General features: G+C 48.0%; 1 protein-coding gene across 1 annotated transcript in view; it reads right to left on the minus strand.

The window, feature by feature from the left end:
* Window positions 1-16,323: 16,323 nt before the first annotated feature.
* LOC311318960 (homeobox-containing protein 1-like) overlaps window positions 16,324-17,018 on the minus strand; it is a gene marked incomplete at both ends in the record, with an annotated part of 6,173 nt that continues 5,478 nt past the window's right edge. The window contains one exon of the mRNA XM_084450395.1: window positions 16,324-16,680. Within this exon, the coding sequence (XP_084306521.1) occupies window positions 16,324-16,680 (357 nt within the window). The remainder of the gene's footprint in view (window positions 16,681-17,018) is intronic.

Genomic DNA, 17,018 nt, shown 5'->3' on the forward strand with positions numbered 1-17,018 from the left:
GTGTGTGTGTGTTGTCCTGGTGTGTGTACCTGGTGTGTGTTCTGGTGTGTGTACCTGGTGTGTGTGAGATGGTGCTATCAGACCTGGTGTGTGTACCTGGTGTGTGTGTTGTTCTGGTGTGTGTTCTGGTGTGTGTACCTGGTGTGTGAACCTGGTGTGTGTACCTGGTGTGTGAACCGTCATGGTCCAGTTCATCCATGCGGTAGGAATGGAACCAAGTTTCCTGTCTTGGAAATAAGAAAGTGTGTGTATCTGTGTGTGTATCTCTGTGTGTGTGTGTGTGTTTGTGTGTGTGTGTGTGTGTGTGTGTGTATCTGTGTGTGTATCTGTGTGTGTGTGTGTGTGTGTGTGTATTTTGTCCTTCGTCTCAAGCATCTTTGCACAGAGACTGATGAGTATTTGAGATCACTTCAGTCTTACGTAGTTTATTTAGATTTCTGTTTCTCGCTGACTCATCATGCCCCTCCCCCTCCAGAGGGTCAACCATGCGCACAACTCGCTCCACGTAAAAACACCCATTTCACTCTCCTCTAGCTTTTATTCATTCACATTTATATCCGTTTGTTTACATAGCAACACATCAGTTTGTCATGGTAACATGTTTAGTCTGGTGACTGTTGGTGGGATTTGAACCTCAGTCACTACGGCTGTACTGTTATGTTAGGGTCACGGGGTCACACAGCTGATCCCTAACCCACTGCCGGACTACAACGCTACTATTACTCCTACAGTACTCCTACAGTACTCCTACAGTACTACTACAGTACTACTCCCTCCCTCTCTCTCTCTCTGAGGACCAAGACCGGCCCTGTTCTGCTGCGCCCCATCTAGAAGCAGCTCACTGCCCTGTGATGCTCACGCCTGGATGATGTCACTCTGCGTATTTGATGAAAAAAGCCTCTTTTTTCACGTATGAAAAAAACCACATTTTCCCTCCGTTTCCTCCGAGATGCGTAGAGCTGCTTTCAATCTCCCCAGAACGCCCGTGGAATAGCGGATGGTTCTTGGGGGTTTGAATACATGCAAATACGCGTGAGTCATCAGGCCTGTGCTCCTGAGGGTTCAGGTCTGCTCCCAGGACCCGTTCACCACCGTGCTGACTGACTGGGGTCTCCTTCTCCATGAGGAGCTGTTTATATCACACCACATATCCACAGGTGAGCGCTTTATACACTGGGTCACAGGAGACTGTTAACACCAGGAGGAAGAGGAAGTGACATCACGTCTCTTCCTTCCTGTGTCCTGACATTTCAATGTTGATTATGGGATGCTGTCATGTAACCATGGGTGGTTGGGATTATCGCTGTGTTCTTTAGAGTTTTGGCCAGCCAATCAGAGCTGTGAACAGGGGTATCAGCCAATCAGAGCTGTGACCAGGTGCATCAGTACCAGGATGTACATCAGTATACTGTATGATCACATCCCACTGAAGACTCTTTTTTAAAGAATATTTGTATTCAAGTGCAACTATGTGTTCAAATGTTATAGTTTCTCCAAGGACCGAGCCAACAGCCTTCCTGAACGACGTGTATCTGAAGACATGTCTGTTAAATTTGTTTACTGTCCCTTTAATATGCTGTACTGTATCCGTATCTATGGCAACACTTCCTGGTCCAGAGCTGAGAGCAATATTACCACCTGCCTTTCCGTGGCCCCCTGTCTGAGCCCCGCCCCCTGTCTGAGCCCCGCCCCCTGTCTGAGCCCCGCCCCCTGAGACGCACTGGGACCAGCTTCAGCCAGCCCTCCCACTCAGAACATGTCTCTCTCTCTCTCTCCTCCCTCCCTCTCTCCCTCTCTCTCTCTCTCTCTCTCTCTCCCTCTCTCTCTCTCTCTCTCTCTCCCTCTCTCTCTCTCTCTCTCTCTCTCTCCCCCTCTCTCTCTCTCTCCCTCTCTCTCTCTCTCTCTCTCTCTCTCTCTCTCTCTCTCCCTCCGTTGGGCTGATATGAGACCAGATCTGTTTTGTGCCTCATCATCCTGGAGTCTTGAGTTAATAAAGTTATTATTCTGATCATTATTATCCTGATTAATAATCCTCATTACTAGCGTTGCTCCTGTCCTGTGTGGTTCTGGAGCTGGTCTGTTTGAGTGAATGAGAGAGTGAATGTGTTCTGTATGTATGTATATATGCGCATATATTAAGACTTAAAATCTGAGCACAAGTTTGGGTTTTGATTAATTAATTTAATTGTGTAATTCTATGCTGAAATCCAAAGAATAATCATGTAATATAATGCATTTATAATTTTTTTTTTTTTTTTTATCATCTCTGGACAATAATCTCCCTGTAAAGAAAAATAAAACTGAACTGATTTATTGAAATCTGTCATTTGTATAAAAATGCTATGAATGTGTCTTAATGAAATACTGGTGGTTGTGATTCCCAGACCCAGATGAACCCACCAGAGAACACAAAGCCTCTCAATTAACTATCCTGATGGTTTAGCCTGGGGCTCAGGGACCAGTAACATACCAGGTGAGCTGAGCAGTAATATACCAGGTGAGGATCAGGAACCAGTAATATACCAGGTGAGGCTCAGGGAGCAGTAATATACCAGGTGAGCTGAGCAGTAATATACCAGGTGAGGCTCAGGGACCAGTAATATACCAGGTGAGGATCAGGGACCAGTAATATACCAGGTGAGGCTCAGGGACCAGTAATATACCAGGTGAGGATCAGGGACCAGTAATATACCAGGTGAGGCTCAGGGACCAGTAATATACCAGGTGAGCCTCAGGGACCAGTAATATACCAGGTGAGGCTCAGGGACCAGTAATATACCAGGTGAGGATCAGGGAGCAGTAATATACCAGGTGAGGCTCAGGGACCAGTAATATACCAGGTGAGGATCAGGGAGCAGTAATATACCAGGTGAGGCTCAGGAACCAGTAATATACCAGGTGAGGCTCAGGGAGCAGTAATATACCAGGTGAGGCTCAGGGACCAGTAATATACCAGGTGAGGCTCAGGGACCAGTAATATACCAGGTGAGGATCAGGGACCAGTAATATACCAGGTGAGGATCACTGAGCAGTAATATACCAGGTGAGGCTCAGGAACCAGTAATATACCAGGTGAGCTGAGCAGTAATATACCAGGTGAGGCTCACTGAGCAGTAATATACCAGGTGAGACTCACTGAGCAGTAATATACCAGGTGAGGATCAGGGACCAGTAATATACCAGGTGAGGATCACTGAGCAGTAATATACCAGGTGAGGATCACTGAGCAGTAATATACCAGGTGAGGATCAGGGACCAGTAATATACCAGGTGAGCTGAGCAGTAATATACCAGGTGAGGCTCACTGAGCAGTAATATACCAGGTGAGCTGAGCAGTAATATACCAGGTGAGACTCACTGAGCAGTAATATACCAGGTGAGGATCAGGGACCAGTAATATACCAGGTGAGGCTCACTGAGCAGTAATATACCAGGTGAGACTCACTGAGCAGTAATATACCAGGTGAGGCTCACTGAGCAGTAATATACCAGGTGAGGATCAGGGACCAGTAATATACCAGGTGAGGCTCAGGGACCAGTAATATACCAGGTGAGGATCAGGGACCAGTAATATACCAGGTGAGGATCAGGGACCAGTAATATACCAGGTGAGGCTCAGGGACCAGTAATATACCAGGTGAGACTCACTGAGCAGTAATATACCAGGTGAGGCTCAGGGACCAGTAATATACCAGGTGAGGCTCAGGAACCAGTAATATACCAGGTGAGGATCAGGGAGCAGTAATATACCAGGTGAGACTCACTGAGCAGTAATATACCAGGTGAGGATCACTGACCAGTAATATACCAGGTGAGGCTCAGGGACCAGTAATATACCAGGTGAGGCTCACTGAGCAGTAATATACCAGGTGAGGATCACTGAGCAGTAATATACCAGGTGAGGCTCAGGAACCAGTAATATACCAGGTGAGCTGAGCAGTAATATACCAGGTGAGCTGAGCAGTAATATACCAGGTGAGGCTCACTGAGCAGTAATATACCAGGTGAGCTGAGCAGTAATATACCAGGTGAGGCTCACTGAGCAGTAATATACCAGGTGAGGATCACTGAGCAGTAATATACCAGGTGAGGATCAGGGACCAGTAATATACCAGGTGAGACTCACTGAGCAGTAATATACCAGGTGAGGATCAGGGACCAGTAATATACCAGGTGAGGCTCAGGGACCAGTAATATACCAGGTGAGGATCAGGGAGCAGTAATATACCAGGTGAGGCTCAGGGACCAGTAATATACCAGGTGAGGCTCACTGAGCAGTAATATACCAGGTGAGGCTCAGGGACCAGTAATATACCAGGTGAGGCTCAGGGACCAGTAATATACCAGGTGAGGCTCACTGAGCAGTAATATACCAGGTGAGGCTCAGGGACCAGTAATATACCAGGTGAGGATCAGGGACCAGTAATATACCAGGTGAGGATCACTGAGCAGTAATATACCAGGTGAGGCTCAGGGACCAGTAATATACCAGGTGAGGATCACTGAGCAGTAATATACCAGGTGAGGATCAGGGACCAGTAATATACCAGGTGAGGCTCAGGGACCAGTAATATACCAGGTGGGGCTCAGGGACCAGTAATATACCAGGTGAGGCTCAGGGAGCAGTAATATACCAGGTGAGGCTCAGGGAGCAGTAATATACCAGGTGAGGCTCACTGAGCAGTAATATACCAGGTGAGGATCAGGGACCAGTAATATACCAGGTGAGACTCACTGAGCAGTAATATACCAGGTGAGGATCAGGGACCAGTAATATACCAGGTGAGGATCAGGGACCAGTAATATACCAGGTGAGGCTCACTGAGCAGTAATATACCAGGTGAGGCTCAGGGACCAGTAATATACCAGGTGAGGATCAGGGACCAGTAATATACCAGGTGAGGCTCAGGGAGCAGTAATATACCAGGTGAGACTCACTGAGCAGTAATATACCAGGTGAGGATCAGGGAGCAGTAATATACCAGGTGAGGCTCACTGAGCAGTAATATACCAGGTGAGACTCACTGAGCAGTAATATACCAGGTGAGGCTCAGGAACCAGTAATATACCAGGTGAGGCTCAGGGAGCAGTAATATACCAGGTGAGGCTCAGGGACCAGTAATATACCAGGTGAGGCTCAGGGACCAGTAATATACCAGGTGAGGATCAGGGACCAGTAATATACCAGGTGAGGATCACTGAGCAGTAATATACCAGGTGAGGCTCAGGAACCAGTAATATACCAGGTGAGCTGAGCAGTAATATACCAGGTGAGGCTCACTGAGCAGTAATATACCAGGTGAGACTCACTGAGCAGTAATATACCAGGTGAGGATCAGGGACCAGTAATATACCAGGTGAGGATCACTGAGCAGTAATATACCAGGTGAGGATCACTGAGCAGTAATATACCAGGTGAGGATCAGGGACCAGTAATATACCAGGTGAGCTGAGCAGTAATATACCAGGTGAGGCTCACTGAGCAGTAATATACCAGGTGAGCTGAGCAGTAATATACCAGGTGAGACTCACTGAGCAGTAATATACCAGGTGAGGATCAGGGACCAGTAATATACCAGGTGAGGCTCACTGAGCAGTAATATACCAGGTGAGACTCACTGAGCAGTAATATACCAGGTGAGGCTCACTGAGCAGTAATATACCAGGTGAGGATCAGGGACCAGTAATATACCAGGTGAGGCTCAGGGACCAGTAATATACCAGGTGAGGATCAGGGACCAGTAATATACCAGGTGAGGATCAGGGACCAGTAATATACCAGGTGAGGCTCAGGGACCAGTAATATACCAGGTGAGGATCAGGAACCAGTAATATACCAGGTGAGGATCAGGGAGCAGTAATATACCAGGTGAGGCTCAGGGACCAGTAATATACCAGGTGAGGATCAGGGAGCAGTAATATACCAGGTGAGACTCACTGAGCAGTAATATACCAGGTGAGGATCACTGACCAGTAATATACCAGGTGAGGCTCAGGGACCAGTAATATACCAGGTGAGGCTCACTGAGCAGTAATATACCAGGTGAGGATCACTGAGCAGTAATATACCAGGTGAGGCTCAGGAACCAGTAATATACCAGGTGAGCTGAGCAGTAATATACCAGGTGAGCTGAGCAGTAATATACCAGGTGAGGCTCACTGAGCAGTAATATACCAGGTGAGCTGAGCAGTAATATACCAGGTGAGCTGAGCAGTAATATACCAGGTGAGGCTCACTGAGCAGTAATATACCAGGTGAGACTCACTGAGCAGTAATATACCAGGTGAGGCTCACTGAGCAGTAATATACCAGGTGAGGATCAGGGACCAGTAATATACCAGGTGAGACTCACTGAGCAGTAATATACCAGGTGAGGATCAGGGACCAGTAATATACCAGGTGAGGCTCAGGGACCAGTAATATACCAGGTGAGGATCAGGGAGCAGTAATATACCAGGTGAGGCTCAGGGACCAGTAATATACCAGGTGAGGCTCACTGAGCAGTAATATACCAGGTGAGGCTCAGGGACCAGTAATATACCAGGTGAGGCTCAGGGACCAGTAATATACCAGGTGAGGCTCACTGAGCAGTAATATACCAGGTGAGGCTCAGGGACCAGTAATATACCAGGTGAGGATCAGGGACCAGTAATATACCAGGTGAGGATCACTGAGCAGTAATATACCAGGTGAGGCTCAGGGACCAGTAATATACCAGGTGAGGATCACTGAGCAGTAATATACCAGGTGAGGATCAGGGACCAGTAATATACCAGGTGAGGCTCAGGGACCAGTAATATACCAGGTGGGGCTCAGGGACCAGTAATATACCAGGTGAGGCTCAGGGAGCAGTAATATACCAGGTGAGGCTCAGGGAGCAGTAATATACCAGGTGAGGCTCACTGAGCAGTAATATACCAGGTGAGGATCAGGGAGCAGTAATATACCAGGTGAGGCTCAGGGACCAGTAATATACCAGGTGAGGCTCAGGGAGCAGTAATATACCAGGTGAGACTCACTGAGCAGTAATATACCAGGTGAGGATCAGGGACCAGTAATATACCAGGTGAGACTCACTGAGCAGTAATATACCAGGTGAGGCTCAGGGACCAGTAATATACCAGGTGAGACTCACTGAGCAGGAATATACCAGGTGAGGATCACTGAGCAGTAATATACCAGGTGAGCTGAGCAGTAATATACCAGGTGAGGCTCACTGAGCAGTAATATACCAGGTGAGGCTCACTGAGCAGTAATATACCAGGTGAACTGAGCAGTAATATACCAGGTGAGGATCAGGGAGCAGTAATATACCAGGTGAGGCTCAGGGACCAGTAATATACCAGGTGAGACTCACTGAGCAGGAATATACCAGGTGAGACTCACTGAGCAGTAATATACCAGGTGAGGCTCAGGGACCAGGAATATACCAGGTGAGACTCACTGAGCAGTAATATACCAGGTGAGGATCAGGGACCAGTAATATACCAGGTGAGACTCACTGAGCAGGAATATACCAGGTGAGACTCACTGAGCAGTAATATACCAGGTGAGGCTCAGGGACCAGTAATATACCAGGTGAGGCTCAGGGAGCAGTAATATACCAGGTGAGGATCAGGGACCAGTAATATACCAGGTGAGGATCACTGAGCAGTAATATACCAGGTGAGGCTCAGGGACCAGTAATATACCAGGTGAGGATCACTGAGCAGTAATATACCAGGTGAGACTCAGGGACCAGTAATATACCAGGTGAGGCTCACTGAGCAGTAATATACCAGGTGAGGATCAGGGACCAGTAATATACCAGGTGAGACTCACTGAGCAGTAATATACCAGGTGAGGATCAGGGACCAGTAATATACCAGGTGAGACTCACTGAGCAGGAATATACCAGGTGAGACTCACTGAGCAGTAATATACCAGGTGAGGATCAGGGACCAGTAATATACCAGGTGAGACTCACTGAGCAGGAATATACCAGGTGAGACTCACTGAGCAGTAATATACCAGGTGAGGCTCAGGGACCAGTAATATACCAGGTGAGGCTCAGGGAGCAGTAATATACCAGGTGAGGATCAGGGACCAGTAATATACCAGGTGAGACTCACTGAGCAGGAATATACCAGGTGAGACTCACTGAGCAGTAATATACCAGGTGAGGCTCAGGGACCAGGAATATACCAGGTGAGACTCACTGAGCAGTAATATACCAGGTGAGGATCAGGGACCAGTAATATACCAGGTGAGACTCACTGAGCAGGAATATACCAGGTGAGACTCACTGAGCAGTAATATACCAGGTGAGGCTCAGGGACCAGTAATATACCAGGTGAGGCTCAGGGAGCAGTAATATACCAGGTGAGACTCACTGAGCAGTAATATACCAGGTGAGGATCAGGGACCAGTAATATACCAGGTGAGACTCACTGAGCAGGAATATACCAGGTGAGGCTCAGGGACCAGTAATATACCAGGTGAGGATCACTGAGCAGTAATATACCAGGTGAGACTCAGGGACCAGTAATATACCAGGTGAGGCTCAGGGACCAGTAATATACCAGGTGAGGCTCAGGGACCAGTAATATACCAGGTGAGACTCACTGAGCAGTAATATACCAGGTGAGGATCAGGGACCAGTAATATACCAGGTGAGACTCACTGAGCAGGAATATACCAGGTGAGACTCACTGAGCAGTAATATACCAGGTGAGGATCAGGGACCAGTAATATACCAGGTGAGACTCACTGAGCAGGAATATACCAGGTGAGACTCACTGAGCAGTAATATACCAGGTGAGGCTCAGGGACCAGTAATATACCAGGTGAGGCTCAGGGAGCAGTAATATACCAGGTGAGGATCAGGGACCAGTAATATACCAGGTGAGACTCACTGAGCAGGAATATACCAGGTGAGACTCACTGAGCAGTAATATACCAGGTGAGGCTCAGGGACCAGGAATATACCAGGTGAGACTCACTGAGCAGTAATATACCAGGTGAGGATCAGGGACCAGTAATATACCAGGTGAGACTCACTGAGCAGGAATATACCAGGTGAGACTCACTGAGCAGTAATATACCAGGTGAGGCTCAGGGACCAGTAATATACCAGGTGAGGCTCAGGGAGCAGTAATATACCAGGTGAGGATCAGGGACCAGTAATATACCAGGTGAGACTCAGGGACCAGTAATATACCAGGTGAGGATCACTGAGCAGTAATATACCAGGTGAGGCTCAGGGACCAGTAATATACCAGGTGAGGATCAGGGAGCAGTAATATACCAGGTGAGGATCAGGGACCAGTAATATACCAGGTGAGACTCACTGAGCAGTAATATACCAGGTGAGGCTCAGGGACCAGTAATATACCAGGTGAGACTCAGGGACCAGTAATATACCAGGTGAGGATCAGGGACCAGTAATATACCAGGTGAGACTCACTGAGCAGTAATATACCAGGTGAGGCTCAGGGACCAGTAATATACCAGGTGAGGATCACTGAGCAGTAATATACCAGGTGAGACTCACTGAGCAGTAATATACCAGGTGAGGCTCAGGGACCAGTAATATACCAGGTGAGACTCACTGAGCAGTAATATACCAGGTGAGGCTCAGGGACCAGTAATATACCAGGTGAGGATCACTGAGCAGTAATATACCAGGTGAGACTCACTGAGCAGTAATATACCAGGTGAGGCTCAGGGACCAGTAATATACCAGGTGAGGATCACTGAGCAGTAATATACCAGGTGAGGCTCACTGAGCAGTAATATACCAGGTGAGGCTCAGGGACGAGTAATATACCAGGCGAGACTCACTGAGCAGTAATATACCAGGTGAGGATCACTGAGCAGTAATATACCAGGTGAACTGAGCAGTAATATACCAGGTGAGGATCAGAGAGCAGTAATATACCAGGTGAGGCTCAGGGACCAGTAATATACCAGGTGAGGCTCAGGGACCAGTAATATACCAGGTGAGGCTCAGGGACCAGTAATATACCAGGTGAGGATCAGGGACCAGTAATATACCAGGTGAGGATCACTGAGCAGTAATATACCAGGTGAGGATCACTGAGCAGTAATATACCAGGTGAACTGAGCAGTAATATACCAGGTGAGGATCAGGGAGCAGTAATATACCAGGTGAGGATCAGGGACCAGTAATATACCAGGTGAGACTCACTGAGCAGTAATATACCAGGTGAGGATCACTGAGCAGTAATATACCAGGTGAGGCTCACTGAGCAGTAATATACCAGGTGAGGATCAGGGAGCAGTAATATACCAGGTGAGGATCAGGGACCAGTAATATACCAGGTGAGACTCACTGAGCAGTAATATACCAGGTGAGGATCACTGAGCAGTAATATACCAGGTGAGGCTCACTGAGCAGTAATATACCAGGTGAGGATCAGGGACCAGTAATATACCAGGTGAGGATCAGGGACCAGTAATATACCAGGTGAGGCTCACTGAGCAGTAATATACCAGGTGAGGCTCAGGGACCAGTAATATACCAGGTGAGGATCAGGGACCAGTAATATACCAGGTGAGGCTCAGGGAGCAGTAATATACCAGGTGAGACTCACTGAGCAGTAATATACCAGGTGAGGATCAGGGAGCAGTAATATACCAGGTGAGGCTCACTGAGCAGTAATATACCAGGTGAGACTCACTGAGCAGTAATATACCAGGTGAGACTCACTGAGCAGTAATATACCAGGTGAGGATCAGGGACCAGTAATATACCAGGTGAGGCTCAGGGAGCAGTAATATACCAGGTGAGACTCACTGAGCAGTAATATACCAGGTGGGGCTCAGGTACCAGTAATATACCAGGTGAGGCTCACTGAGCAGTAATATACCAGGTGAGGCTCACTGAGCAGTAATATACCAGGTGAGGCTCACTGAGCAGTAATATACCAGGTGAGACTCACTGAGCAGTAATATACCAGGTGAGGCTCACTGAGCAGTAATATACCAGGTGAGGATCAGGGACCAGTAATATACCAGGTGAGGATCAGGAACCAGTAATATACCAGGTGAGGATCAGGGAGCAGTAATATACCAGGTGAGCCTCACTGAGCAGTAATATACCAGGTGAGGATCACTGAGCAGTAATATACCAGGTGAGGATCAGGGACCAGTAATATACCAGGTGAGACTCACTGAGCAGTAATATACCAGGTGAGGCTCAGGGACCAGTAATATACCAGGTGAGGCTCACTGAGCAGTAATATACCAGGTGAGGATCAGGGACCTGTAATATACCAGGTGAGGCTCAGGGACCAGTAATATACCAGGTGAGGATCACTGAGCAGTAATATACCAGGTGAGGATCAGGGAGCAGTAATATACCAGGTGAGGCTCAGGGAGCAGTAATATACCAGGTGAGACTCACTGAGCAGTAATATACCAGGTGAGGATCACTGAGCAGTAATATACCAGGTGAGGCTCAGGGACCAGTAATATACCAGGTGAGGCTCAGGAACCAGTAATATACCAGGTGAGGATCAGGGACCAGTAATATACCAGGTGAGGCTCAGGGAGCAGTAATATACCAGGTGAGGATCACTGAGCAGTAATATACCAGGTGAGGATCAGGAACCAGTAATATACCAGGTGAGGCTCAGGGACCAGTAATATACCAGGTGAGGCTCACTGAGCAGTAATATACCAGGTGAGGCTCACTGAGCAGTAATATACCAGGTGAGGATCACTGAGCAGTAATATACCAGGTGAGGCTCACTGAGCAGTAATATACCAGGTGAGGCTCACTGAGCAGTAATATACCAGGTGAGGCTCACTGAGCAGTAATATACCAGGTGAGGATCAGGGACCAGTAATATACCAGGTGAGGCTCATGGTCATTGGTCATTCATGTCACATGTTCATTCACAGTTACTATAGAAACCAGACAAGTCAATATTTGATCATTCTTTAATCTCTAATAGTTACAATACTAAAATAAACAAGTTTTAAAAAAGAAAGCTTTTTTTCTGGACAAATGAAAAACAAGGCAGGTAATATTATTCTACATGTTATTACAGAACAGTCTACTGTCTAAACAAGGCACTAAAGTGTGAATCAGAAACACAACTCTCGTCTTTAACTATCTCAATACAACAGTGATTATTAGATTATCTGATATTCATGACTGGATAGAGTATTTGTTCAGTCTATATTCCATGTATTCACATATGTAACAAGGCCAGACAGACAGATGGAAGGATCTAGAACGGACGATGTCCCTTCCCCCCTCAGACAAAGCCCCTCCCTCCCTCACGAGGGAAACACATGATGTCATGACTGAGTCACTTCAGAAGGACCTCGTCTTGCTTTGAGAGTTCATCTGTGATCGGGTTGATGAGTGAACCTCTCAGTGACCCAGACCTCGGGTCAAATACTCAATACTAGAACCTCTCAGTGACCCAGACCTCGGGTCAAATACTCAATACTAGAACCTCTCAGTGACCCAGACCTCGGGTCAAATACTCAATACTAGAACCTCTCAGTGACCCAGACCTCGGGTCAAATACTCAATACTAGAACCTCTCAGTGACCCAGACCTCGGGTCAAATACTCAATACTTGAGGTGCACTTGATTCAACCAGTACAATGAAGCCAATGGAACAATCCAAAAGTGCTCATCTGGATCCGAATCAAACGCACCTCAACCACTTACAAGTATTTGACGCGTATCTGAGGAGGAGCTTAGTCAGTTCTGGACAGAAAACAGAAGGCAGGTTGTGCATCAACATGGAAAACCAACACTAAAAATATATAATACATACTTTTAAAGTAAATTATTCAAAATTTAAAATCAAAAAGTAATCTCCAGAGAACATGTCTAATGAATCACACAATTCATCTCAAAAACATTTCTGCTTGGCAGAGTTTTACACAAGAGAAACTATGTATAAAGCAAAAACGAAATGTTTCTGGTTTTATTCTTAGAATATTCTCATCTGGTAAAATACACATCTGGTAGTGAGCTTTGCTCTGCATTAGTCACCAGCAGCTTATTGGTCAGCTTGGCTGTCAATCAATACAACAGGACTTACAGTCGCATTTCAACACAAAATCAATGAGTAACTCAATGTCAAATTGTTTGACACCTTAAAGTTCATGATTTCCAGTTGATGTTGATTCAGAACTGCTCAACAAGTCTCAATACCGCTTGGAATTAAAACAGGTGTTTATACCTTTTATGGGATCATGTGAGAATGTGGGTGTGGTTATAGAATGTGGGTGTGGTTATTTGGGGTGAGCTGGTAGAATGTGGGTGTGGTTATTTGGGGTGAGCTGGTAGAATGTGGGTGTGGTTATTTGGGGTGAGCTGGTAGAATGTGGGTGTGGTTATTTGGGGTGAGCTGTTAGAATGTGGGTGTGGTTAGAATGTGGGTGTGGTTATTTGGGGTGAGCTGGTAGAATGTGGGTGTGGTTATTTGGGGTGAGCTGGTAGAATGTGGGTGTGGTTATTTGGGGTGAGCTGTTAGAATGTGGGTGTGGTTAGAATGTGGGTGTGGTTATTTGGGGTGTGGTTAGAATGTGGGTGTGGTTATTTGGGGTGTGGTTAGAATGTGGGTGTGGTTATTTGGGGTGAGCTGTTAGAATGTGGGTGTGGTTATTTGGGGTGAGCTGTTAGAATGTGGGTGTGGTTATTTGGGGTGAGCTGTTAGAATGTGGGTGTGGTTATGTGGGTGTGGTTATTTGGGGTGAGCTGTTAGAATGTGGGTGTGGTTATGTGGGTGTGGTTATTTGGGGTGAGCTGTTAGAATGTGGGTGTGGTTATTTGGGGTGAGCTGTGAGAATGTGGGTGTGGTTATTTGGGGTGTGGTTAGAATGTGGGTGTGGTTATTTGGGGTGAGCTGTTAGAATGTGGGTGTGGTTATTTGGGGTGTGGTTAGAATGTGGGTGTGGTTATTTGGGGTGTGGTTAGAATGTGGGTGTGGTTATTTGGGGTGTGGTTAGAATGTGGGTGTGGTTATTTGGGGTGTGGTTAGAATGTGGGTGTGGTTATTTGGGGTGAGCTGTGAGAATGTGGGTGTGGTTATTTGGGGTGTGGTTAGAATGTGGGTGTGGTTATTTGGGGTGTTAGAATGTGGGTGTGGTTATTTGGGGTGAGCTGTTAGAATGTGGGTGTGGTTATTTGGGGTGAGCTGTGAGAATGTGGGTGTGGTTATTTGGGGTGTGGTTAGAATGTGGGTGTGGTTATTTGGGGTGTTAGAATGTGGGTGTGGTTATTTGGGGTGAGCTGTTAGAATGTGGGTGTGGTTATTTGGGGTGAGCTGTGAGAATGTGGGTGTGGTTATTTGGGGTGTGGTTAGAATGTGGGTGTGGTTATTTGGGGTGTTAGAATGTGGGTGTGGTTATTTGGGGTGAGCTGTTAGAATGTGGGTGTGGTTATTTGGGGTGAGCTGTTAGAATGTGGGTGTGGTTATTTGGGGTGTTAGAATGTGGGTGTGGTTGTTTGGGGTGTGGTTAGAATGTGGGTGTGGTTATTTGGGGTGTGGTTAGAATGTGGGTGTGGTTGTTTGGGGTGAGCTGTTAGAATGTGGGTGTGGTTATTTGGGGTGAGCTGTGAGAATGTGGGTGTGGTTGTTTGGGGTGAGCTGTTAGAATGTGGGTGTGGTTATTTGGGGTGAGCTGTTAGAATGTGGGTGTGGTTATTTAGGGTGAGCTGTCCCTTTAAGGTTGGGGAGAACACACATGATTGGTCGATCACTCTTCTATTCATATCTCATATTAAAGCAGCAACTTGGGAGTTGAGGGGAAGGTTGACAGGAAGTGAAGGTTGGGCAGGAGGCGGGTGTTTCACAAACACCTAATGACCCATGACCCATGACCCATGAACCCGTATCTGCCAATCAGATCAGCCTCTCTCCCTCCTAATGCCTGCTTGGTCTCTCATTCGCTCAGAATGACCAATCGTAGGCTAAGAGGGGAGGGGACTGAAGCACCATGATAGCTAAACTCCTCCCATAAAGTGACATCTTCTGGAAGGAAAAGTACAATCATAACGATAACGTCTCAGATGAGAGAACAGAAGAACCAGGATGCTGGTTAAACCTCCAACAGACTTATTATCAGAATCCCTCCATCATGACTCTCTCTCTGTGATCGTCCGGGTTCAGACCTGGAGCAGCTGGAACAGGAGAATCCCTCCATCATGACTCTCTCTCTGTGATCGTCCGGGTTCAGACCTGGAGCAGCTTGAGCAGGAGAATCCCAACATCATGACTCTCTCTCTGTGGTCGTCTGGGTTCAGACCTGGAGCAGCTGGAACAGGAGAATCCCTCCATCATGACTCTCTCTCTGTGATCGTCCGGGTTCAGACCTGGAGCAGCTGGAACAGGAGAATCCCTCCATCATGATTCTCTCTCTGTACTCGTCTGGGTTCAGACCTGGAGCAGCTTGAGCAGGAGAATCCCTCCATCATGATTCTCTCTCTGTACTCGTCTGGGTTCAGACCAGAGCATCTTGAGCAGGAGAATCCCTCCCTAGTCAGACTGGATCAAACGCTTTGGGTTCTGCTTCCATGATGCTAATATCTCACCCACAGAATAAGACCTCCCGATCTACACACACTGTCCATCTAGCTACAGTATCTCTCTCTCTCTCTCTCTCTCTCTCTCTCTCTCTCTCTCTCTCTCTCTCTCGCTCTCTCTCTCTCACTCTCTCGCACGCACATGCAGAGTTAGAGGAGAGAGATAGGGAGGAGGAGGTAGAGAGTTAGAGGAGAGAGATAGGGAGGGGGAGGGAGAGGAGAGAGAGGAGAGAGATAGGGAGGAGGAGGTAGAGAGATAGGGAGGGGGAGGGAGAGGAGAGATAGGGAGAGGGAGGGAGAGGAGAGAGATAGGGAGGGGGAGGTAGAGGAGAGATAGGGAGGGGGAGGGAGAGGAGAGAGATAGGGAGGGGGAGGGAGAGGAGAGATAGGGAGAGGGAGGGAGAGGAGAGAGATAGGGAGGGGGAGGGAGAGGAGAGAGATAGGGAGGAGGAGGGAGAGAGGTAGAGGAGAGAGATAGGGAGAGGGAGGTAGAGACAGAGGTAGACAGGGGGAGGCAGTCTCTAAGCCTATGCATACTTTTGGTCGTCAGTGACAACATCACAACACATGGAGACACACACACTCTTCCTAAAACTACACGACTCGCATCATCATCAGGACAGTGAAAAGACATTCTGACTATTAACCTTAACCAGCCTTGACCCAATCTCTCTTTAACTCTCTCTCTCTCTCTCTCTCTCTCGCTCTCTCTCTCTCTCTCCCCCCATCCCCCTCTCCTCCCACTCTCCCTCACTCCTTCACATCCTCAGTCGTCATCCAGCATCTCAGTCTTTATGTCACTTCCTGATCGGCCCCCGGCCCCGCCCCCGGCCCCGCCCCCGGCCCCGCCCCCTGCCCGCGTGGCGAGAGCCAGGATGCTGTGATTGACAGCGGCCATCTCCACTGCCAGCGCGATGGGGTCCTCGCTGTGATTGGTCGATTCGTCCTGGAGGGAGGGGGAGGGGGGAGACCAGGACACGCCCGTCAGTCTGGAGCCCTCAGTCTGTGGTCCCGCCCCTGGGATCGATGCTCGGCCAATCAGAGCGCTGCCCCTGAACGCGGCCATGCCCCCCCTGGCGGGGTTGGGCCAACCGGATAACCAGCTGGGCAGGAGGGTGGGGACCTACACCAGAGGGGGAGGAGCTTAGCTTGACTAGAAGAGGAGGGGGGAGGAGGGGAGGAGGGGAGAGGAGAAAGGAGAGAAGTGGAGAGGGGAGGAGGGGAGAGAAGGGGGAGGAGTGGAGGGGAGGAGGGTAGAGGAGAAAGGAGAGGGGAGGAGAGGAGAGAAGGAGAGAGAAGGGAGGAGGAGTGGAGAGGAGAGGAGAAAGGAGAGGAGAGAAGGAGAGAGAAGGAGAGAGAAGGGAGGAGGAGTGGAGAGGAGAGGAGAAAGGAGAGGAGAGGAGAGAAGGAGAGAGAAGGAGAGAGAAGGGAGGAGGAGTGGAGAGGAGAGGAGAAAGGAGA

The sequence above is a fragment of the Borostomias antarcticus genome (genome assembly GCF_949987555.1).
Source record: "Borostomias antarcticus genome assembly, chromosome: 15".
In the NCBI taxonomy this organism is placed as follows: Eukaryota; Metazoa; Chordata; class Actinopteri; order Stomiiformes; family Stomiidae; genus Borostomias; species Borostomias antarcticus.